Below are 24,455 nucleotides of genomic sequence, written 5' to 3' on the forward strand. Positions count from 1 at the left end.
GGACATGCTTGCTATGGCCCAAGGGTGTCCGTTCATGAGAGGGACTGCTGTATCTTTGTAATATGTGTTTTTTTCAGATGCTGGGGGTCAACCTGGACAGACTGGCGTCTGTGAACATTGGCTTGACGTACCCTGTGCATGTCAACGTTCTGGTCATCCCACCCCCACCCAAGGCTCCGCAGTCTGAGGCCACTGCTAAGAAGGTAGCTACATTATCCTAAAATGTCTCCGTTTGTGAGCCCACATTTTTCTGAGAAAAACTTGATTCCTACCAAAAACCAAACAAACATTGTCCTCCTTATCAAGAGAAATGAATGTGACACGTCTCGAATAAAAAGGCAGGTGCTGAAAGAAAACTGAAGTCAGTTTGTTTTCAACATCAGCAGGCCTTGGTCACAATGGTCAAGCACTGAAGAAGGAGATTTCAGTTTCGAGGGTGTGAAGTGAAACAAAACAGAGGAGCTGAAGTTCTGTCTCTCTTGTGCCGTTCTTGATTCCCTCTTGATTCAAAACCTGGTAGCATATTTGCAGTTTGGTGTAAACTTGTAGCTCATTCTCTGACGCCCTAGCTTTTTGCCAAATACAAAACTTAACAACAAACTTACAAGCAAGAAAAAGAAACTAATACCTCCCCCCCCCCCACCCTGCCCCTCAATAAGAACAACACAAAATAGATAACAACAAACATGCATGCAATAAATAAACCAGGGGAAAAAAAACCAGAAAAATAAACAAATATTAAAAGAAAGTGATGAAAAAAAAATTGCAACATAAAAAAAAAAGTGATGAATTTTTTTTGTTTTAACATATAGGCAAACCCCTTCATCTCTCTTTATCTGTCTCTCTCTCTCTAAAAGAATGAATAGAAAGCATAATTTTTGGTCTTGTATTTCTAACAATATGTACAATTTGTGTGGGCAGATTGCTGACACTTTGGTAGAAATGGCTACAAACAAATCGTTGTTACTCTTCCACACACTGAATCTCCCGAAGGCTTGGGGCGATATTGCTGTCACATCTGTCAAAATCCTGAAAGGTAGGATGCCGTCATTGGTGTGTGTGTGTGTGTGTGTGTGTGTGTGTGTGATTAAGTGAATGTGTGCGTGTGATTAAATTACATAACTTTACCCAACTCACAAATAGCAATTAACTCTAGTTCAGTGCTGGTATCGCTGTACGCGTCCCCTTGGTAACAAGGGAGACCACTCTAAAAAAGAAAGTGATCCATCCCATAATGTCCGACTATTGCTAGTCTGACTTCCGTATGCGTGCGCATATGCCGCCAATTCATCATTCCACACTCAGCGTTCAACAAGACTGGTCGCTTATCAAGTACGCTCCGGCTGTTTTCAGCCTTGTCTCTGAGTCTACGGACTCGGGGTTCGCCCCTTGGTCTGCCGCTGAGCTTTATCTACACCTTTGCTGTTTGGGTGAGACCTTGCTTGTTTTATGAATGTTTTGGGCGACAAGTTCTTGTCGCTCTTTTGCGAACTTGTAGAAATTTTTCTAGTAAGAATTTTTTCGTGAGTTCGTTTTTGCCATGGCGGAGAACGCCAAGGCTATACTTAGTTTGAGACAGGCTACTTTCGCAGGGTCTCCTGCTAGGGAAAGTTTTCTAGTAAGAGTAAGAGTGCCGGACTGCCTGTCACTTCACTCTCAGAACCGGGAACAGGCAAACGTTGTGATGTTTTGGTCGACCGCCATTTTGTTCGCTTCTGGGACGATGTCACTCGCGGTGACAAATATGTTGTTGTGGCGTCGGGGGCATCTGGTGTTCAGGTGTTTTGCCCTTCGACGTTGCGTTCGTTGTTACGGGCGATTAATTCGCAGGTTCGTTGTTGGCGGGTTGCTTTTAGCCTCCGGCCAAGCTTTGTTTATGTCAGACAGAGTTAGTCTTTCGGGTGTAGCCCCTACCGAGACTGGGTCTCCTCTTTGCCCTGGTTTAGCGGCCACGTACGGGGCCTCGTTTAATGACACTTAGCGTGCAAGTTTCTATGTTAGTGTCATAATTATCCTCTGCGCGGGAGGAACTGCGTTCACCCTCTTCCGGTGTTTCAGATGCTTTCTCTCTAGCCAAGATCCGGCCATCTCCTTCAGCTACTCCGACTTCCGCTAAGGCTTCAGCGACCGTGACTCGGGCTGATGTCCATGCTTTTCAGGATGGGAGTACTCACATGGCGTCTCTGCTGGATGTGTCTACTCCAGTTAAAGGTATGTCTACACCGCGAGTAGCTAGGTTCTCTAGTGAAAGCGGTGTGCGAGCTCAGGGGGCTTTCTTGTGCTATAATAATAATAATAATAATAAATAACTTTTCTATAGCGCGAGTCCCATCAATTGGCTCCAGGCGCTTTACAAATTCATTATAGAATAAACTAGCACAAATCAACAAGCATACAAAGCATACATTTAACTGAGACATAACACCAAGAACCCAAGCACCAAGCAAAACTTAGCGTACAATGTTAAAAGTACACACACACACACACACACACACACACACGCACGCTCGCACGCACGCACGCACACACGCACGCACGCACGCACGCACGCACGCACGCACGCACGCACGCACGCGCACACACAAAGATACCATAAAGCACATACAGGGTAGAGAGTTCCAAAACAGAATAGAGTTGTGGAGAGTCTACTCAGGCTGAGCAAAGGCTTTACCAAACAGGTATGTTTTGAGTTGTGTTTTGAAGGAGGAAAGGCTGCTGGAATCACGGATAGAACTTGGAAGCGAGTTCCAGACGGTCGGAATCTGGTACCTAAAGGTTCTTTCACCAAAGGTCTTGGTCCTGGTTTTGGGGATGCGAAGGAGTTTTTCAGAGGAGGATCTGAGAGAACGGGATGGCTCGTAGATACTGAGGGAATGGGACAAATAGGGGGGGAAGTGATTTCTCAAAACAGCGGTACCCTAACAGAGCGAGCTTGTACTCGATTCTATACTTCATAGGAAGCCAGTGAAGGGTGGTAAGTAGGGGAGTGACATGGTCTTTCTTAGACTTCTGCAGAATGAGCCTTGCAGCACTGTTCTGGACTCTCTGTAAGCGATCAAGTTCTTCAGTGGGGAGGCCGGCAAGCAATGAGTTGCAGTAGTCAAGTCGACTCAGGATCAGAGAGGAGACAAGTTGAACAGTGGCTTGGAGTGTCAGGAATGATCTGACAGAGGAAATCTTGCGCAACTCAAAAAAGGCACATTTACAAACAAAACTAATGTGTTTTTGCATTGTCAGAGCAGAGTCCAGGTACACGCCTAGGTCCTTAACAGCGGTTTGGGAGACAATCTGAGTGTCGCCTATTGTCAGGGAAGTACAGTCAATCTGATTTAAAGCATGCCTTGAGCCTGACAGCATCACCTCAGTTTTTGAGTCATTCAGCTTGAGTTTATTGTCTATCATCCAGTCTTTAACTGACTCAATGCAGCGCTCAGTGTTTTTAACCACTTTTGAAAAATCACTGGGGGGAGCAGAATCCTCTATTTGGGTGTCGTTGGCATACTTGTGGTGTTCGCAGCCATGCCTCGAGATGACGTCAGATAGGTCCTGTGTATATAGTGTAAACAGAACCGGGCCTAGAACAGAGCCCTGAGGTACTCCGTGCTTCAGGGGAACAGGGGATGATTCTTTTTGACCTATTTGTACTCTTTGAAAGCGTTCAGAGAGATATGACACGAACCACTGGAAGGCTTTGTCGGCAATTCCGAACGTGAACTGTAGTCTCTTTAGGAGGACGTCGTGGTCGATGGTGTCAAATGCCGCTGAGAGGTCCAAGAGTGCGAGCACAGACACTTCCTTGTTGTCAGCACTGGTCAGCAGCTTGTCAGTTACGTAAAGAAGAGCGGTTTCTGTGCTATGATTTTTCTTGTATGCGGACTGATGGACGTCCAAAAGATCATTACTCAGCAGATGTTCTTGGAGCTGCGCTAGCACACACTTTTCTAACAGCTTGGTCAGAAAGGGTAAGTTTGAAATGGGTCTATAGTTCTTTAAGCACTCCGTGTCAAGGCCTGGCTTTTTTAGAAGTGGTGTTATGACTGCCTCTTTAAACTGTGCAGGCACAGACCCAGACTGAAGAGAAAGGTTTAAGATTCTCGTTACAACAGGAACAAGAAAATCCAGGCAAGTTTTCATGAGTGACGTGGGAATGGGGTCAAGTGTGCAGGATTTTGGAGCACTTTTTGAAATAAGTTCAAAAACAAACTTCTCAGAAACAGGGCTAAACCGAGTAAAGGGTGTCCCTGAAAATGCGGCGAAGGACATTTGTGTTTTGGATGAGTCGAGACCTTTGCGAATGTCAGAGATCTTCTGGTCAAAGAAATTGCTGAAAGTCTCGGGGAGTTCTGATGGGGGAATCAATTTAGGGAGAGCAGTGGCTTTCTTCTTCGCGAATAGCTCACCTGTTACAGAAAACAGAGCCTTGGTGTCTTTGCACTCAGCGAGGCGGGATGTATAGTATTCCTGCTTGGCACTGGTGTGGAGAGCTTTGATGTCGTCAAGCTGTTGACGATAAATCTGACGGTGAACTGTCAGGCCTGACGTTCTCCATAACCTCTCCCACTTGCGTACGAACTGTTTGTGGTCCTTTATATCTTCGGACATCCATGGGGCTGAGGGACGATCAGTGACTTGCCTGGTGACAAGGGGGACGTGGCTGTCCATCAGCTGACGTAGACAGGTGTTGAAGACCATCAAGAGGTCTGTGTCTGGCGTGTCGGCAGCAGTGGAGGCGGCAAACACCCTCACGTCTTCCCTGAACTTGTCCACGTTCATCTTCTTCAGGTTTCGTGACGTGACCGTTCTTACTGCAGGCTTGGGCTTCTGAATGCTGATGTTGAAGAAAAGAGCTGAGTGGTCGGATATCTGACAGTCTCTCACAGAAAATGAGCTTGTTGGATTGTCGGCCTCACGCACAACAAGCCAGTCAAGAGTGTGACCATCTGTATGTGTGGGTTCATTGATCAGCTGAACAAGACTATAGTCCTTCAGAAATGTCTTTACTCGGTTCACTGAACTGTTTGCCTGTGCGTCGAAGTGACAATTAAAATCACCAACAAACAAGTGTTTCTTTGTGTGGTACATTTCAAGAAGGTCTGGGAGTTCGTTCAAGAAATCCGTGTCTTTCAAACCGTTCTTTTTGCTGGGGGGAGGACGGTAGATGCATACAAAAAACAAAGATGACTGTTGATGGGAGTAGTGCATTTCAACAGCTTCGAAAGAGAGAAACTGTAGTCGCTTGAAAAACAGGTTGTTGGTAAGGTGAGTGGCGTGAATGATACATATCCCGCCCCCTCTTCTGTCCGTTCTAGGAAAGGACTGAGTCGTATGACTCATGGTTGCCTTGAGAGTTCCGATGAGCAGCGAAAGGACGGGCGGCTCCGAACATCTCTTCATGAGAATATCGGGGACCGTTTTAGTCCTCTTCCGCCCAGGGGGCAGGAAGTGGTCGGTTCTGCTGACGATAAATTGTCTGAAGTTCCCCCTCTTGACTCCGAGCGTTGGCTCGACTCGGAGGGGAGGGCGGATGACGGGGATGCCTCAGTGGTAGAGGATTCCCAACTGAAGTTCTGCCTCCCGACTTCGAGTTCGGCTCGACTCGGCCGGTAGGGCGGATGACGGGGATGCCTTGAGTGACGGACCGCGGGTGTCCGTCTGTAGGTCAACCTCCTGCGTCTGGTTTCCAGCAGGACGGTGTGACTGAATAGGCCTCGGTGGCCTACCTGACTACGATGGCGAGCAGGAAGGCTAACCAGGGTGCGTTCACGGTGGTGGGCGACACCCAGCTTACTTGCCGTTCTAGTTGTCCAGCGCAGTGACGTGGGCTAACGAGAATGGCATTTAAGTTATTGGTGACTCTGGTGCGGACCATGGGTGTCATTCTGGGGTCACCTACCTGACTACGATGGCGAGCAGGAAGGTTAACGAGGGTGCGTCCATGGGGATGGACGACACCCAGCTTAACTTGCCATTCAAGTTGTCCAGCGCAGTGACGTGGGCGGCGGAAAACGGCATTTAAGTTTTGACCGGAAGGGGTGGTTGAGAGCAGGGTGTTACTGACTCCACCTTTTTCTGGTTCCGACTTCTGGAAGTTCGGAGGAACAGGATGTTCTCTTCAGCTTCCGGAGATCGTTGTCCATTGCCCTGGAGTTGGCATAATGGCCGCGTGTAGCCGGGTTCTCCGGTGAAAGTGGTGTACGTTCGCACGAGGAATGTAGCACGCATTTTCGTGGCTGGGCAACGTAAGCTTCCGCCCTGGGGGCAGGAAGTTGTTGGGCTGGGTGATGAATGACACCCAGCGTAACTTGCCGTTCAAGGTGTCCAGCGCAGTGACGTGGGCAGTGGAAAACGGCATTTAGGACTTGACAGGAAGGGGTGGCTGGGATATATTTGTACTTTGTCCACCTCTATCTTTGTTCGACGACTTCCGGGGTTCGGAGTAACAGAAGGTTCACTTCCGCGGCCGGGAATCGTTGTTCTTTGCCCTGAGGATGGCATATGTCTTGTAGTTTTGACTTCCGCTTCCTCCCGGGAGGCAGGAAGTGAGCAGTAAGGCTGGTTCTTTGTTGGATAAATTAAGTCGAACAGGGAGGCAGCTTCCGGATTGCACGGTTGTGCTTGACGGCTGTTCATATGAAGGTGCTTTTGCATCAATGATTGGCACTGAATTCAGGTTCCGTTTCAAGTTAGCAAGGGCAGTGGCGCTCGCAGCTGAAACGGTTCGAGGTGCAACGGAATCGTCCGGTGTGTTTCTATGCAACCGGTTGGTTCTGATGTTTACTAATCCACGGCCGGTTTCGCTTCCGCTTTTGCGGCTGTGTCTTCCGGTTACAGGATGGGATAGCCTTCTGCCGTTAACACTGTGGTGTTGGTAGTCAGCACTTTTTCAGCTTTGGCTTCCGGTTCCGTTACTGCGGGTCCTTTGCTGTTATACAGGCTGTTTTCTCTTCCTTTTCCAGTCTTCCAGCTGGCATGAGACGGGTGTATGGAGTATCTGGTCATGGAGTTCCGGCGTTTGAAAATGTTTTCAAAACTTTTCCGATTTTTGGGCAAGCTTCGCCTTATCGGGATGGGTGACTGGTTCTCATCATTTCGATGATCGTTATGATGCTATCGAACAGGAGGAGAAGATGGGGAGGCTCTTACTTCACTTGTGTCGCTGTTCGCGGCAGTTTGTAGTTGATTTGAGCTTTCTGAGGAGAATCTTTGAGTGTCAAGCCCTTAGATCCTCTGTCGGGGTCCTTTTGTGCTTGCGGGAGTTTTCGCAAGCGAGTCCTCTTTGTCACCACTTCCTTGGTGGACAACGCTCGACTTTATACCTGCGGCGAGGGTGCTGTAGCTTGTGTCGTACGCTCAAGTAGCGTGTCACTCACGGAGCGCTTTCTGTAGGCTTCGGTTAACTCCAAGCGTAAGAGCTTAGGTTCTCTTTTTGCGTTCTACGGAACCGCCCTCGGGTTTGGCAGACATCTGTCTGGATGTTGATAGCAAGGAGAAACTGTCTGTAGGATCAAGATCTCCTAGCTCGGGTTGATTGTCGCATCTTTTCTTTAGGATGGGCTCTTTTGAGCTTGCTTTTATTCTCTCGCCTGGGCGGTTACGTTCTAAATGGCTATCTTTGTGGTCCTTCAGGACGCAGTTACAAAGGATGTTGCTTTGCCGTCTTTTACCTAAGAGTAAGCCTCTGCCTTTAAGGTGTTGTTCTTTTGGCGAGGCTTTAATCTCTTTCTTGTTTGAAAGTTCTCTCTTTGAGTCCGCTTCTTTGCACGCGGGGTTTTCTCTACTAAGAAAGCTCACGGTAAAAGGGAAAGCGCTAGACAGGCCTTGGGTTTTTTTTGTTTCTAAGCGTAAAGCTTCAGGCTGGCTGTTGTCTATTTTAGCTTTGGCTCGATACCCTCGCTTTCACAGGGCTCTTTCATGGATCTGTTCGGCGACGTTTTGGTCTCACAGACGGGTCTTTGCAATCTTGGTTCCCAGACCTCTTAAGGCTGGCAAGAAGGCATATTTGCTTTCTCACATTTGACTGACACGGATGTCTACAGTAGGGGTATCCTTGAGATACTCAGGGGCTTCCGCCTCGACTCTGGATTTGGTTCAGAGTCTCTATAGGGTTTTTGTGTTTTGTTCACTTGCCACTTGGACTGGCGTGGTTCAAAGTGCTTTTTCTTACGGAAAGAACTCCTCTTCTTTCGGTTTATTGCAGGTGGCTATCCACCTTTCTTTTTAGGTTTCCGTTTTGTCTTCCATGTCTTATTTAAGACTTTATGACATTTCGGTCACGTTGTTACGGTTTGGTGCAGCTTGGCTTTACCCTTTTTTTCAAGGCTAGCCTGGCTGTTTATCACGGGAAACGGCCAAGCTTACTCTAGTAGCTTCTGTGAGAAGTGGGAGTAAGCGTGCTTTCTGGCTATTTTGAATAAAGACAGCTCTTTTAAGGAAGACTGATCTATGACTTGTGGGTTTTCTTTGAAATTTTCTGGCATTTGAGCGGAAAATGGGGAAAACCAGCTTTGAATTGCATTTTCAATTCATGAAGCAAGAGTTTGGCTCCTTTAGAGTCACGTTTAGTCAATTAAACTTTTCGAGTTTCGAAGATTTTTCTGACTCGCACGGATCTTGTTAGATCAGTGAATCAAAGGTCACTTGCCTTTTCTTTCATCTCGGTCGTGATTTATCCTCGGCATTTAAGCGGTAAATGGGGGCAACCAGCTTCCAATTGCACTTTCAATTCTTGAAGCATGAGTTTGGTTCCTTTAGAGTCACGTTTAACCAGTTTAACACTTTGAATCAAAGGGCATTTGCCTTATCTTTCATCTCCGTCGTGATTTAACCTTGAACGGTTGAAAACGACGTTAAACACTGAATTATGGAGGGAAGTAGGTCTATCTACTCTGGTAGAGGTATGACGTTTTGTAGTCAACCTTACCTAGATGGACTGCTACACTGGATTCTTGCTCCTGGGGAGCTTGATGTGGTTATTTGTCCCGTGAGGACGCTCAGAAGGTGCCCGTCACGGACTCGGCAATTGGTCAGAAAGTCAGAAGCTTTTATGATATCACTTAACACAGCAGGTGTAAGGATATTGTGAAAAGGACTTTAACCAAGTGAGTCTCCATGTTGATCAGACAGGTCTTTACCTGTTGACTAACACAGTCTGGAGATGTTAGGGCAGTTTTGCCTTTCACTATAGCTAGAACGTTTGAGGCAAGGGCATGGGCCTCCTCTTTGGCAGTCCTCCGGTCGGGCTTTTTTGGCTGAAGTACTGGAGTCGGCTTACTGGCGGTCTGAGGAGGTTTTCATACATGTCAACCCCTATCAATGTTTTCCTGTATCACATTACCAAAAAACTGTATCATCAGGCCAAAAAACTGTACATAGCGCGCGGCACCGCGGTATTACCGCGTAAGGCAGAATTTGAAAGTTGTGTTTATGGTAGTGAGGTGCATGGTATAAAGATCAATCAATTTCATCATAAAATGCCAATCAATACTGATTTCAGTGCTTCTGTTCTGATAATGAACTAAAATCAGTATTGATTTGAATTGTATGAAAAAGTGATGTGTATTGAATATGCTTTCTTATTATCATTTCATGATTTATCTATAAACTATAATGAACACAGGCAAAATCCATTCTTCACATTCCTGATTTTATGTCCAGTCCCGGATTTTCCCGAATAGTGCAAAAGTTTCCCGATTAAACATTTTTCGAGTATAGTTATATAATGACTGGAGTGTATTTTCAAGCGCCTGTACTCGGCGTAGTTTCACTTCTGAAATCTCGTTTAGCGCGAGGCTTCGTCACACAAACGCTGTGATCAAAATCGAAACTAAACGAGAATAAGCGAGATTTGTGGCTAGCGCATGCGCTTCCGTCGAATGTGGAATGAGAAGCAGAAGAAGAAGCAGCAGCAGACGACCACAAAATGAAGAAAACAACGGTCCAGCGCCCGAAAGTTCTTGTAAAATTTGAAAAGAGTTACAAACAAGAGTATGACTTCATCTCCGAATCGACAAGACGCGGCATACATTTCGCGTTTTGCACCAAGTGCCGCGAAGATATCAGCATCGGACATGGACTCGGAGGCCGGGGGGATATTGAAGCTCATTCAAGAACAGCAAAACATGAACGGAACCGTGATCGGAAACCGATCTCACGCTTTCGTCCAATCGGAATATTTCTCCCCCCCCCCCCCCCCCCTTTTTTTTTTACAAATGTCATTTTTGAAATTTCCCGTATCAATGAAGTTTTTCCGTATCAATCCCCGTGATACGCCGTATCACTCGAAAATCACGAAACATCCGTATCCGATACGGGAAATCCGTATCAGTTGACAACTCTGGGTTTTTATTAACTTCTACCTCAGAGACGTCTTGAGACAGGACGTCAGTTTCGCGTTACCTGTTATGGTAGTCGCAGGACAGGTCCTAATATTATAATTTCTCTATATACCCGCCACCTATAGTAGCAATCTGCTATTTGTGAGTTGGGTAAAGTTATGTAATTTAATCCAAAATTTTAATAATAAATTTTCATTTAATTAATATACTTACCCAACTCACAACGTTTATTCCCTCCCGCCTCCCCGCTGTGGTGGTACTGGGGTCTAAAAAAGAGTGAGTTGGGCTTCGTCTGGAATGATGAATTGGCGGCATATGCGCACGCATACGGAAGTCAGACTAGCAATAGTCGGACATTATGGGATGGATCACTTTCTTTTTTAGAGTGGTCTCCCTTGTTACCAAGGGGACGCGTACAGCGATACCAGCACTGAACTAGAGTTAATTGCTATTTGTGAGTTGGGTAAGTATATTAATTAAATGAAAATTTATTATTAAAATTTTGGATTAAGTGAATGTGTGCGTGTGTGTGTGTTCATGTGTTCGTGGGTGTGTGTGTGTGTGTGTGTGTGTGTGTGTGTGTGTGTGTGTGTGCGTGTGTGTGTGTGTGTGTGTGTGTGTGATTAAGTGAATGTGTGTGTGTGTGTGTTCATGTGTGTGTGATTCAGTGAATGTGTGTGTGTGTGTGATTCAGTGAATGTGTGTGTGTGTAAGAGAGTGGTGGGGGGAGGGGGGGGGGGGGGGTGGTGATGGGGAGACAGAGTACAGGCAGACATTCGCAGTGTGTATTTTGTATGCACAAGTCATATTTGGTCAGAAACGCTGTGAAAAAAAGCGATTTTGTCACGCTTATGCACAACTCATGAAAGGATATTTTGATCATGTCTTCTTACTACATTATGTGTATTCTTCATGAGAAGAGATAACATTTGAGAGAGGCTAACTGACATGCAGTGTAAAAAGATGAAAAAGAAAAAAGTAAAGTCTGAACAAAGAACAAAATGTTTTGTCTCAAATCTGTAAAACAGTACTAGAAGCATGTTTGCCCCTGATGTGTGCTTTTCAGGTGGAGGAGGTGGTGGAAATAATGACGGCAAAAAGAGCGGGGCCAATTACCGTGCAGTGTACATCGCCATTCCCATAGTGCTGCTGGCTGCACTTGTCACGCTCCTCGTCCTTGTCTACTATCGCAGGTCAGAGACTTTTCTCTGAAGGTTGTTGTTTTAAATTAGTTGTCTATTGTCAGCTCCAGGTCGTTGAAGGGCATTAGAGAAAAGTTTGATTTTGAGCGGAAGATATGGAAAGAGAAAGGAATTGAAAGAGTACTTGAAACATGTCTTCTTCAATTTCAGGGGCTTCCAATGCTGCATGCATTTTGCATGCATGTCTTAAAACCTACCTGACTGTCATAACTAGTACTGTAAAGAACTGTGCTTCATTTTTTTTAATAGGAGGGCAGTTTATGAAAGAATATAATGCACAGCATTTAAGAAATTCGTGTGGCGGAGCTACTTGCCAGCTTCTGTACATGTTTTACATTTATGGATGTACATCTTCCAGTTTATGCAAAGATACAGGATATGTGATGTGCATCGGGCACAAGAGTTAATTAATTGCTTATCTTGAAAGTGAGGGGAGGCAGCTCATGCATTGCCTTACCTTGTAGATTTAACACAATCTTCTGTTTCTAGATAAAAAGATCTCATGACAAGTTGTATTTTGCACTCCAGGGGAAGTATATCTTGTATTGACAAAAGATGACAATATGCAGTTGTTCTTGTAGCTCATCAATATGTGCACACATTTGATCACTCACAAATAATGTATGCCATGTAAACACAGGCGATTCCGCAACATGCGTCGCTACAATGTGGTCAGTCAGCATGAAGACACAGATGCTCTGCTGGACGATGATGATGATGAACCGCCACTTGACCTTCGATCCGACACGAGAGGGGATGGTCATCGTGATGATGCCATGCTTGACCTTGGATCTGGTAAGTGGACAGACTTGGAATGTAAAGTGTTGTATTTCTGTGTGCGTGAAAGAACATCCTTAGTCAGCTTGTTGAACATATTGTTGGAACAGTCCTGGGGAGAGAGAGAGAGAGGGGAGGAAGGGAAGGGAGGGGAGAATGGATGCAGATGTGAGGTCAGATTACAGGAGTCAGTGTCTGGGAATGTAGCGACAAACTGACAGTATTGGTTAGAATCAAAGAAGCGTAGCTGTGCAGATCTCTCTGGTTGAGTGAGAAGGATGGTGAAGCTGAGTGTGAACTGTGATAGTGAGTGTCACAGACTGAGAGAAAGGGCAAGTATAGCATCTTCACTCAGCTGAGGAATGATCATAACATGTTACTCTGTTGCCTGTATTGCAGGAAGCCATTTGGTGATGGTGACTGGTAACGGAGGAGGAGACGGAGCAGAAAATTGTTAGTGTCATTTGCGGCAACCGCAAGAGCTACGAAAAGCACCAAATTCCATTGCCCTTTTGCTCAACGTGAGACTGGACTGAGGAAGTAATCTCTACGCAAGGCAAATAAGTTATTGTACCTTGTGTTTTAAATTTTTTTATTGCCCTTTTATTATGGTAATAGTGTATGATACACCAACCACCTCCGCAATTTCAAACTTTTCTATTTAAAAATGTGTTTTATATCTCCACATTTAGGTCTTCTGTATGTGGATGAATAAACTTGCAAAGAAGTGACCATTTTTTTGTTTGTTTGGCTATGTTTGTTTTCAATGTTTACTCCTCAGAATGAAATGTTGAAATTGAACCATAACCTATGGAAGGTGAGAGAACATTTCTTTTGAAACTTTTGTGTCCGGTGAAGTCAACTGCTTTAGATTTGCTACAATGTTCCGTGTGCACAGGTTTAAAAATAACTGACCACTAAAATGGTCTCTGTACAGCAACATTCTCAGAAGGAAACAAGCTTGGAGACCAGGATTGTGCATCTTTCTGCTCAGATAGCAGTGTTTTACATGAAAGAAAATTCAACAGGAAAATCTTTTGTGGATGTGTATCATGTATATTTAACTAGAATTTAAACCATTTTATTTATTCTTAGAAACACAACAAAAGTATGCTTGAATCCTAGTAAATTCCTCACTTGTCGGTGTAGTGCATGAAAAAATACACAGTTGTCATTTTGACCTTTGTACATGTGATATTAGATATTCAAGTAATGACTTGTAATGTATCTTCTTGTTGAATTATGTTTTAGATTTAATTGAATTATTCACCATAGTTACTGTATGCAGAGAAAACAATGTGATTTTGTAAAAAGTTGCATGCTCACATGTTTCTTCAGTCTTTAGCTGATGAACGTCCACTCTGAGTTTGTGAATCCCTGTAACTTTTGTGTTATGGTCGCTGGTCACGGTGTCAATCAATGGAATCTCTCTACATGGGTCTGTCTAGCTATTTCTGAATTAAAAGTTCTGGCAGTTTCATAGGAGTTGTGGTGGGTATATATGCTGGAAGAAAACAGAGTTCTGAAGCAAGGAAGAGTAAATGTCTCCTGTGGTACTGGTTGCTCTGTTGAGTTCACACACAGCGGTTTCATACTCCACAAGCACCTGTGCTTTTAGGCACAAGGCAACAGAAAGAAAATATTGACTTGACTTTAAACAGCACTGTGAATTTTATCCGAGTGCCATTATGGTTGTGTTTTTTCCCGTCAATTTATTGTGTACATCCACTTGCTATCATAATTCACTTTGCATTGCACCAAAACAGAGACAGCTTTTCACATTTTTCATTCTTCTTGTCGTTCGCTGTTAGATCGTCAGTCCGGACTGCAGGGCGAAACGTGCTGTCCTCTCCAAGTCCTCTTTGGGGCTGTATAGCTTCTTTTGTAGCGCTGTCTCCTCTGGCCAGGTGGTGTCCCTCAGAGCACTGTGGTATGGACTAAGCCTGCAGGAAGTGCTCTGCTGTCTGATTCTTCATTTTTCATTCAAGTTGAATAGATTATGGAGTCTGGAGTTAATCTGCAGTCTGATTGAGGAACAAAAAGGGATATCATGCAAGTACTGTATGAAGACCAACCCACTTTGAAACGAACCAAGTAGATGATATCGCTTCCAGGAGTTTAGATTGAGAATACATGCCAACTCCTGAAATTTAATTGTTTGATGAACAGACATTTTGAAGTTACATATACATTTACTTGTGTTACTACACAAAAATAGTTTTTTTTCTTCTTACTATTTTTGTTTGTTTGAAGTTGCTTTGCTGAAGAACTTCTATGTTGTGATAAACTGGTTGTCCTTTTTTCAGTGTGGATAGACACATCATACACATTTAGTTTATTATCACCTCATGTTTGTCTTGCCAGCTTTAGGAATATCTTGAATTGTTGTTTGTACTCGTACCTACCATTAGTATCCTAATGTAATGGCTCTTATGATTCCTGTATACTTGTTTTAACATACACTTTACACTTCCCTTGTTTTAAAATAAATGTATGTACATGTATTATAAACAACAGTATTTTGGGGCAGAAGGGAAATTGCAGATAAATATACCTGGAGAATTGAAAAAAAAAATTATTACATGTATTAAAAAATAAACCCTTTCCTTACAATTATACAGCCAATTATTTCACCCTTTAAAGGCACAATAAGCCTCGCGTAAACCATCACAGATACTGTCAGGCTTTTACACACAGTACAAACACCCTTCCATTTGAAAGCTCACCAAACGGGAACATCCTAGGTGCCCTACGTAAAGAGCAAGCAATTTTCAAAGAATTTATTTTTGCGTGGTTTATCTTACCCCTGAGCCATCGTGAACCTGTGTGATCCAGTTTCACGTTTTCACAATGTAGTCGTCAGTTAGTAATTTGAATGCGACTCGCTGTGAGCTTATCTGCAATAGCACGTTATTAAGTACCTCTGACTATTCACGAAACAAACGGCTGTTGTTCACAAGAACTCTAGCGATGGCTTTTGACTGTTCAGAGGAACTGGCGATGCCTATAAACTGTGGTCTGCTACGAGAACCACGACCTTGCGTGACCCTGCTTCCGGGCTATTCTTTTTTCAAACTTTCAAAACTTCGAATTGTACTGATCTTGTCCAGATGAAAAAAAAATCTGTTATGATTTAAGAATGTTTGTGTAACAAGCTGTCAATTTATTATTTAGATTTTAAAAGTTAGGTCTAGCGCCAAAACGCACCATGGTCCGATTGTCTCTGAGCAATCGGAGCAAAATTAATTCTTTCAAAATTGCTCACTCTTTACGCAGGGCACCTAGGATGTTCCCGTTTGGTGAGCGTTCAAATGGAAGGGTGTTTGTACTGTGTGTAAAAGCCCGACAGTATCTGTGATGGTTTACGGGAGGCTTACTGTGCCTTTAATGATGGGGCATTATTTTTGATATCAAATTATTAATTGTTACGAAAGTTCCACACTCTTTTCCTGTTAAACTGTAAAAAGGGAACTCTTTGGGTTATTTATGTTGAAATGTAAAAACAACTGTATATACATGTACATGTTCTGTGAATACTCCTGTGTTGTGTGAATGATGTGTGCATGTGAATACTTTATAGCTAACATCCTTGACAGCACACTCTCTATATAAATGGGGGAAATAATGTGGTGGGAAAGCAACACATGCAGTTTAGAAAGAAGACTAGATTATAGAGGTGGAAAGGCGTAAAAAATAGATAATGGGTATTTTTTCTGCAACAGAAGTAAATGTATAGATTAAAATCTGCTTCAACACATGCTATTGTGAATTGGGTCTTGGAGAAATTCTGTATTGTAAGTGTTCTGTTCAATGTAAAGGTGTGAAAGTAAAAGCTTTTATGTTCTGTCAGATATTTGCTGCGCACAACAGAAGGGTTGAATGTTTTTGTACAGTTTCGTACCAACATTTTTTAAAAATTATTTACATATCATTTTCTTATTTGGACTTTCCTTTTCTTTGAATTAGATTGGCACTTGTACATGTGCAACAGATGTTTTGTTTCTTAAATTTGTAATTAGCGAATAAACATAGCACGTCCTGTGTGGGCCAGTAGGTCCCGAGATGTAGGAAATGATGTGTTTGGATGGCAAATTGCTTGATTTGAAGTGTTAACTAAAGTTTTGCTTTGCATTGATAAATAGCATAGTGTTTTGTGCATTATAAGTAGGTACCATTCTTTACTTTGAGAAGTAGTCTCTTCAGTTACTACTAACAGCATGCATAAGAAAAGGACAACTTTATGATGCATGAAAATAATTTTCGTTTTGTCTTTTCCGATGGATAGAACTTGATTTTTGCTGCCTGTTTTTTCGTATCAGCATTTTATGCTCTTTATGTAATGCTTTCTCATTCAACTGACAACAATTTTAAGGTTTAGGTGCAGAAAATATGACCCTACTTTTCTTTCAAATCATTGTGCTTTTGCTGGAGACACAGACCATTGAAAGTACACAGGTATACATTTCATGCTAGTAAATGAAAACATGAGGTTTGACGTTTCACCGATTGCTGGTACATTCCAGTTTCCTTTCATCTAGCGTTTTTGTAAGGCATAATCAATTGTGCAAACTTGTAGTTATTGTGCATTTCAGTTTTTGTAAACCATCAATACTAGCGAATTTCTACGCAATTGATCGCTGCAGGGAAAGTGTTTTTGACATGAGAAACGATCATTGGAGGTGGTGCCTGAAAAAAACCTCACTCCAGAAACATCAAGGTTGAGCACACAAAAAAAGGTGTTTAAAGCTTAATTTATGAACATATTTGAGAATTAAGGCACAGTCCATGCAGGAAGTTGTATTTGGTGCCGTCATCTAGCAGTGTGGGTTTGTCAAAAGTGCAAAGGGAGAATGAAAGTAGGATGGATCATGTCGACGTAACATCCTTTACTTGAAACTTCATAGATAATGTATTAATAATATGATCCCTTTGTTTTTGTGTCCCCCATCACGAACACCGCAGCGGTGTTGTCTCGTCATACATTACTCAAAACTGTTGACAATTTTCTTGGGCTTTCATCAATGTTTCTGTATCAAGGTAAGGTTGTGGGGTTTGATTTCTCATGAAAGTTTTGCAGTGTTGTTCACCGAGGTTTTGGTAATTGACAAAGGGAATTTTTTTCTTCTTCCTAAGAGCATCATTTTGTTGTCCACTGCTTCTTACTGTGCATATGACCTTGTGAATAAAGCTTGCACAATTCATAATTCAGAGAAATAAAGATTAAAAAAAGTACATGTAATGCCTTGTTTGTGGTATTCAGCACACATACTTATTTAAAAACAAACAAACAACAGCCACGTTCTCACTTTCAACAACCACAAGTTAGCATGCATACACTGAGAAAGCTCCTTTGTACACATTTTTTTATTAGCACGAGAACAGACATTTTAGGAAGTTTCCATGGTTTCTTCAGTGTATTTTCCCTTCTCTGCCAAGGCCTTCGCTCTGGACTTGGCCTTGTTGTCCAGGATGCGTTTCCTGTCTTTGTCCATCTTCAGCTTGACAATCAACACCTGAAACACAACCACAATGAGAAACGTTGATAAAAGCCAGCACGCTTTCCTAGGATTTTATTACAACACCAAAGAAAGCAAGTGTGTCAGGCAGTGTGGCTTGCTTGCATTTACACGAGCTAAAGCACATTCACAGTTTAACTTATGCTTGACAAATGAATTTCTTTTCTTCTGAAAAAGTACTGCAGGGTCCATGCAGCTTTTTGTACAAGTGGAATTGTCTCACTAGAAGTTTTCTGAGAGTACAAGCGCAGTGACGATGTATTTACCAGCCAACGCATCGAATGTTCAGTTGCTGTAGGATCACATCAGTAACACATCCAGCCCTTGTGAAACACTCGCCCAAATTCCATAAATAATGAATACCTCGACGACTGAAGTATCATACTAATAAGTTGATAAATCACACACCCAACACAATTTCCAGCAAAGTTGAATAGCTTATGCAATGCTGATTACATACCACTTTTCAAATCAAATTACATCAAAAGCAGCCAAATATCAGGAGAACATGGGTAAGCTTTCTAACCTTGGATGGATGGATGCCGACGTAGACGGTTGCACCGTTGGCCTTCTCTCGCTGAATGCGCTCGATGTGGACAACAAACTTCTTACGGTACACCTGCACCACCTTGCCTACCTGCTGCCCCTTGAAGTGACCACGAACCACCTGAAAACACACAGCACGCTACTGTCAACATCTTCATAGCTTTGGCATTCAACATGCACTGTTCGAAAGAAAGCACATATTTATACTAATGCTGATCGGACGTAATAATAACTTTCTTTATTTGGTGTTTAACGTCGTTTTCAACCACGAAGGTTATATCGCGACGGGGAAAGGGGGGAGATGGGATAGAGCCACTTGTCAATTGTTTCTTGTTCACAAAAGCACTAATCAAAAATTTGCTCCAGGGGCTGGCAACGTAGTACAATATATTACCTTACTGGGAGAATGCAAGTTTCCAGTACAAAGGATTTAACATTTCTTACATACTGCTTGACTAAAATCTTTACAAAAATTGACTATATTCTATACAAGAAACACTTAACAAGGGTAAAAGGAGAAACAGAATCCGTTAGTCGCCTCTTACGACATGCTGGGGAGCATCGGGTAAATTCTTCCCCCTAACCCGCAGGGGGTACATAATGATAACATCATAATAACAAAGCTTGTAATTGGAAGTTTGATCCACTGAATATTTCCGGGCTTTACATATTACAAACAAAAAACTACATTATCTTAACACTTAATACATTTAAATTCTAACAAAATACCAACAGAACAATTAACTTTAAATTACACATCAAGGGTACTTGCAGTTGTACTGAACATGTAGATCCATTATTAAGTCAGATTTAGCCAGCAGTAAAGACATTCAAGAAAGTAAATCATACAATTGCACTCAAATGAGCTAGATTTGTCAGTCTGAACAAAATAAAATGTCTTTTACAGAAGCAGTGTAGCTTCATAAAGTATTGCTACCTGCACAAAAAGGCAGCATCCGACATGAACAGCACTTCATTTCCCTTTCCATTACATGATGCAAGCCAACAGAAACTGGCAAGCAATAAACCCAGGAAAGGTTTAGAATTTGTGTTTTATCAACTCAGTCTCACTCATAGCTACTTTGGTTATCTTGAACTTTGACGTTGTACATTCAGTGAGTTTTTCTGATGCAATCTCTAAGCCTTTGAATTTTGATTGTTGCTATTTATTTTGTTAAAGCATAAAATAATCATTTGAATTGCCATTCGAGGTACAGGTACACTTTGAATCATGGAATGTACAGACCTACCTTAATTTCTTATGCAACTGTGGTTTAGTAAGAAAGCATCGGTGCAACCATTTTGAGAACAAAAGACACATAAAGGGAGACAAAAACGGTGGTTCAAAGCATGCCTTTCTTTGAGCAAAATCCACATTTATTCTCACTTTTGGAGCTCATTTTGTGAATTAATGTCACACGGATCATATGTTGCTTGGAATAAATTTCTACCCTGATTTAGACAATTCACGAAAATGACCTCTGGCGCTTCCAAAAAGTCGGATTTCCACCAAAAGTTGAAAGATTTCCAATCCCATGTCTGAGATCTATTATTAAATTTAGACAGCAGTAATTTGAGTAAAGACATTCAAGAAAGTAAATAATATTATTGCATTCAAATGAGCTAGATTTGTCCTTCTGAACGAAATAAAATGTCATTTACAGAAGCAGTGTACTGTGTAGCTTGTTCATGAAGTATTGCTACCTACACAAAAAGGCAGCATCCGACACGAAGAGCACTTCATTTCCCTTTCCATTACATGATGCAAGCCAACAGAAACTGGCAAGCAATAAACCCAGGAAAGGTTTAGCGTTTGTGCTTTATCCACTCTCACTCATAGTTCCTATGGTTATCTTGAACTTTAGCGTTGTACATTCAGTTTTTCTGCTGCAATCTAAGCCTCTGAATTTGCACTGTTGGTAGTTACAGCATAAAAAAAATCATTTGAACCGCCATTCCAGTTACAGAATGAATGTACAGATATATCTTATGCAAATTTGGTTTAGAAGGAAAGCATAGATGAGAACAAAAGAGACACATACAAGAGACAAAAATGGTGGCTGAAAGCTTGCATTTTTCCGAGCGACGAACACATTATTCTTACTTTTGGGGCTCATTCTGGGAATTAATGTCACAAGACTATTCTTTGCTTTGAATCACCCTTTCGCTGCCGGCAGGACGTCAGGTGACAGCCTAGGTAAGTTGCTTAGTTAAATGGGCAAAACACTGTTCAATAAACAACAGAAGAAAAACAAAGAATGGGTGCGCATGTGGTGGATTCATTTATTGGAATATTATAAGTTGTCAATTCATGTAAAAATAGGTAATGCTTGGTATACAAATGCACTTCCTTGCAACAAACATGTTATTATTGTTCAAGATCCTTCAATCAGAAAATGGCAATGGCACCGGATTTTGTGCTTTGATTTTACAGCACTGAAGACGGTGAAGTTCAAGATTACCTTTTATTCTGGCAATAACAGTGTTGTTGCCAGGCCTCGGTCTTCGGTCTCTGACGCATTCCTTTCTGAATTGACGCAATGGACCTAGCCTTGTCCGGTCGATGGACTGATAGTTTTTACGTTTTGGTGGTCAACTGACTGATGCATATTCGTACAAGGCGGACAAGGTCTGCAATGAATGGAATGGGAGTTGCAAAGTCGGAAAACAAACCCCGATCGAAATGCTCATGTTCACTACGAGTGAAAATGCATTCGGTGCCGAGTCCGTGTTAGTCGTCATTGGCACTCGAGGCTACGTTTACGAAAATACCCTATCCAGCCGGTGTACCTATTTACCGAAAACGGCGCAAAGTTCATCAATATAATACTACGGCATGGTAATGCAAAGATCAGGCAGGATCCCTACATTCACACACCGGGCACAGTATTGGAAAGGGTAGGCCAGGAATGTCAGGCTCTTTCTCCTCGCAAAGTTTATGAACAATTAAAACTAGGAAGCGACATCAAACCAATGCCAAAGGACTTGAAACAGGTTCAGAATAAGAAGGATAGGGAAAAACGCGAATAGCCTGAAAATGTTGCCCAACAAAATAGTTGCTAAAAGTTGCAACAAAATATGGCGGTACAATTTGGACCTATTGTTTTTTTAAAGCCCGGACATTTGGACCTATTGGTTTTTTTTAGGGAGGTCCAAATGACCTATTGTCTTCTTAGGCTGGCAACAACACTGCAATTAAATGCTGTCACTTTTAGAATGTTGTTTAAGTGAGCAAGCACTCAAGGTTAGCTGTTATTATGTCAATAAGTGAATGCTGTCAGTGTCAGTGTCAACATGTTGAAGCAAACAAGCACTGCCTTTGTGTGTTAAATTGCAACGACAGCCTCTGACAAGTTACCTCTCACTCTCAGTGTGTGATGTTTCTTTCCATCGGACAATTCTTGTGCATGCCAAGGAGAAGTTATACCTTCAACGTGAGAGAGAGAGAGTGAGAGAAAGGGGTAAGAGGGCTTGGACTTGGGAGTGAGTGTGTGTTACAGTCTGCAGTACAGCTTAAACAAAAAGTACATACCATTAGATACACAATCAAAACAAAACAGAGAAAGCAGCTTGCAAACAACTGAAACATTTAGTATCATCGATCACTGAAACTTACTTGAACTTCGTCGTCCTTTCTGATGGGCATGCTGCGACAGTTGTACTTTTGTCGTAGCTCTTTGGACATTGGCGAGCTCATAATTTTCCTCCTCATGTGGCTGGGAGCATTGAAATGCCTTTTGCGGTTCTTCCCCCTGTCGGAGGACACCATTTTGTTGAACTTCATCGTGCCTGAAACATGAGAAATACGGTGTTTTCTTATCAATGCATTATAGTATTAGTAGTAAAGTTCTACAAAAAGTTATTTCCATCCATAACAGTAACCACGCTGGCTAGCGACTGAGATAAGCAGTCGATTACTCCTTTTCAATCAAGTAAAAGTTATTCTAAAGGCAACTGAAACGATAGAAGAGAGGTAAAAGAATACTCTGAATATATACTTGGAGGAAAATAAGTGTTCAGTTGGTGGATGACAAACGATGAAATGTAAACATTATCATCAACTTACTAGTTTCGCGATGGCCGAACGGAAAGAGGAAGTTTGTGCTTTTCACACGAAAGAGTATTGCTTCTCAGAGTTGCTTCCCTTGCGCCGTCAGTCCCTGCAAGATGAGTGCCGAAACATACAATATAAAGTGTGTAGTTTTTGAAGCATGACATACATGTCTGTACATCATTACGTATTAATTCTACTGGTAGGCTTGATATCAGTAATTGTAAGTTATATCTGGAACGGGTGTCTGCTGCAACCGGCATCTGTGGACACTGCAGACCGACCAAATGCACAAAGTCCCACCTGTGCCTATGGAAAGGCATCTTTTATTTTGCCTGGAATGAAAAGCTGTCACCCGTTACTAGACTGTAGACAGATCAGAGAGAATGTCACCATAAAAGACACCTTTGGACAAGGAGCCGTGAAACTGGTAATTTACCCCCCATCCGTTTAATTGTTACATCTAATGTTTGGGCTTGCATGCCCCCCAGATTTATTTAGGGGGTACATGTGGTTTATTTGAGAAAAAAAGTCCCTTAGCCAGATTAGGGGGTGGGGGAGGGGCTTTTGGAACTCATGAACCCCCTCAAGATCCAGCCGTGATACCAGTTCCTCCTTGTATAAATCAGAATAATACCTTGTTGAGACCTAAATTGGCTACATATACACTGACAAGGCTATAGCTTGTCTGTTTTTGATTCCACTGTCCTTGGCTACAAAAATGCATAACATTTTTTTCTGAAATGTCTCACAAGTGACAGAAAAAAACACACAAAAAAACCAAACACATTTCAAACGCATCATCCTCTCGCTGTTTTAACATTTTTATATCGTTGATTGTTTTCTTTGCTGTAACAGTAGAATACAAGAGAGCTGGTTACTGCAAAATTGTGTCACAAACTGTATTGTGGGTTCATGTATGTACCTCTTTGAATTTTTGCTGTAGGTATAAATGCCCTTTCTTTTGTAGCCAAGAGATATAATACCTCAAAAGATATAGAGGATGTGGAACGATTGCATATTTTTGAACTCTTTGGCTTTGAATTTCTTCTTCTCTGTTGAGTTTTGTCCTCTTCTCTCCCTGATTTCTAAAATTTTTTGCAGTTCTTAATTTGTCCTTATTCACTGTTGTTTTCCTTCTTTTCCAGGCTGGTTTTTTTTAGGATTGAAGCTTTCAGATTATCCAATGCAGCTCATATTATAAATAAGAAGAAATAAGATTTGTTTTGTTATTGTCAGCTAATGACTCATGATTATCAGCCAATGAGTATGAGGGAGACATTTTGGCAGAAGTACATGTATACAACTTTACAAGCAAAAGATGCTAGGTTTAATTGGAGCAAGGAGAAAAAAAGTATTTCACGGGCAAGGTTGCCGACATTGATTTTATGGTTACTGATCTTCGAGACGAGCTTACAGCAACAGAGAAATACTTTTATCATTTGTTGTTGTCTTTAAATGAACCATACACATTTTGATTGCCCTTTGACTTTTGCATTTCTTTAGGTAAGACGGGGTGTGTGGCAGAACCACCAGGTGGCAGTCAACACGCTCAAGAACTCGTCCTACATTGAAGACTTTTCACACGGGCTGCACATGTTGAGGCAGCTCCCACCCACAGTCAACGTTACTCAGCTTGTGGGTGTCTGCGAGCTCGACCACATCTTTGTGACAGAATTCCACCCTCTGGGCTCTGCTGATCAGCTGGAGTCAGTTCTTCAGAGGGAGGATTTGCGCAGGTTAGACACTCTGGCTGTCAGGTTCTCCTTGTGTGAACAGTACGTGAAGATTCTTCACTCACTTCACACTCTTCCGGAAGGAGCCCGGGTCATGTGTGACAGCAACTTCTTGGAGAAAACGCTGAGCCAGTTTCTGCTTCGTGATGACCTGAGTCTAGCCCTCAACGATGTCGATGCCCTGCCATTGGTGGACAGGACTCATGGTCATCTGGTCAAGTGCGGCCACAGAGAGCTCTTTGGGGAGTTTGTGGCGCCGGAACAGCTGTGGCCATACGAGGACAGAGAGTTCA

At 42.5% G+C, this 24,455-nt stretch overlaps 3 protein-coding genes across 4 annotated transcripts in view; 2 read left to right on the forward strand and 1 right to left on the reverse strand.

Annotated features, from left to right (window-relative positions):
* Nucleotides 1-13,045, forward strand: part of LOC138983001 (VPS10 domain-containing receptor SorCS2-like) — a 59,139-nt gene extending 46,094 nt beyond the window's left edge. The window contains exons 22-27 of one of the 2 annotated variants that reach the window (XM_070356393.1): nt 78-203; nt 922-1,036; nt 2,059-2,211; nt 11,401-11,527; nt 12,177-12,331; nt 12,713-13,045. In XM_070356393.1, coding sequence (XP_070212494.1) covers nt 78-203; nt 922-1,036; nt 2,059-2,211; nt 11,401-11,527; nt 12,177-12,331; nt 12,713-12,771 — 735 coding nt within the window. In that variant the 3' untranslated portion in view covers nt 12,772-13,045. The remainder of the gene's footprint in view (nt 1-77; nt 204-921; nt 1,037-2,058; nt 2,212-11,400; nt 11,528-12,176; nt 12,332-12,712) is intronic. The other variant, XM_070356394.1, reaches the window with a different exon arrangement.
* A 4,613-nt stretch (nt 13,046-17,658) lies between these two features.
* On the reverse strand, nt 17,659-22,534 carry LOC138983013 (large ribosomal subunit protein uL24). Its single transcript, XM_070356415.1, has 4 exons — nt 22,442-22,534; nt 21,992-22,164; nt 18,356-18,496; nt 17,659-17,826 (listed from the first exon to the last, which is right to left on the reverse strand). The coding sequence occupies exons 2-4, from the start codon at nt 22,157-22,159 to the stop codon at nt 17,701-17,703; spliced, it is 435 nt and encodes a 144-aa protein (XP_070212516.1). The 5' UTR covers nt 22,160-22,164; nt 22,442-22,534; the 3' UTR covers nt 17,659-17,700.
* Nucleotides 22,535-22,559: 25 nt separating this feature from the next.
* Nucleotides 22,560-24,455, forward strand: part of LOC138983010 (protein O-mannose kinase-like) — a 3,636-nt gene continuing 1,740 nt past the window's right edge. Inside the window, exons 1-2 of the mRNA XM_070356412.1 lie at nt 22,560-22,856; nt 23,933-24,455. The exon at nt 23,933-24,455 is cut by the window's right edge and continues 1,740 nt beyond it. Of these exons, the coding sequence (XP_070212513.1) occupies nt 22,587-22,856; nt 23,933-24,455 (793 nt within the window). The 5' untranslated portion in view covers nt 22,560-22,586. The remainder of the gene's footprint in view (nt 22,857-23,932) is intronic.

This window comes from Littorina saxatilis, linkage group LG12, assembly GCF_037325665.1.
Source record: "Littorina saxatilis isolate snail1 linkage group LG12, US_GU_Lsax_2.0, whole genome shotgun sequence".
NCBI lineage: Eukaryota > Metazoa > Mollusca > Gastropoda > Littorinimorpha > Littorinidae > Littorina > Littorina saxatilis.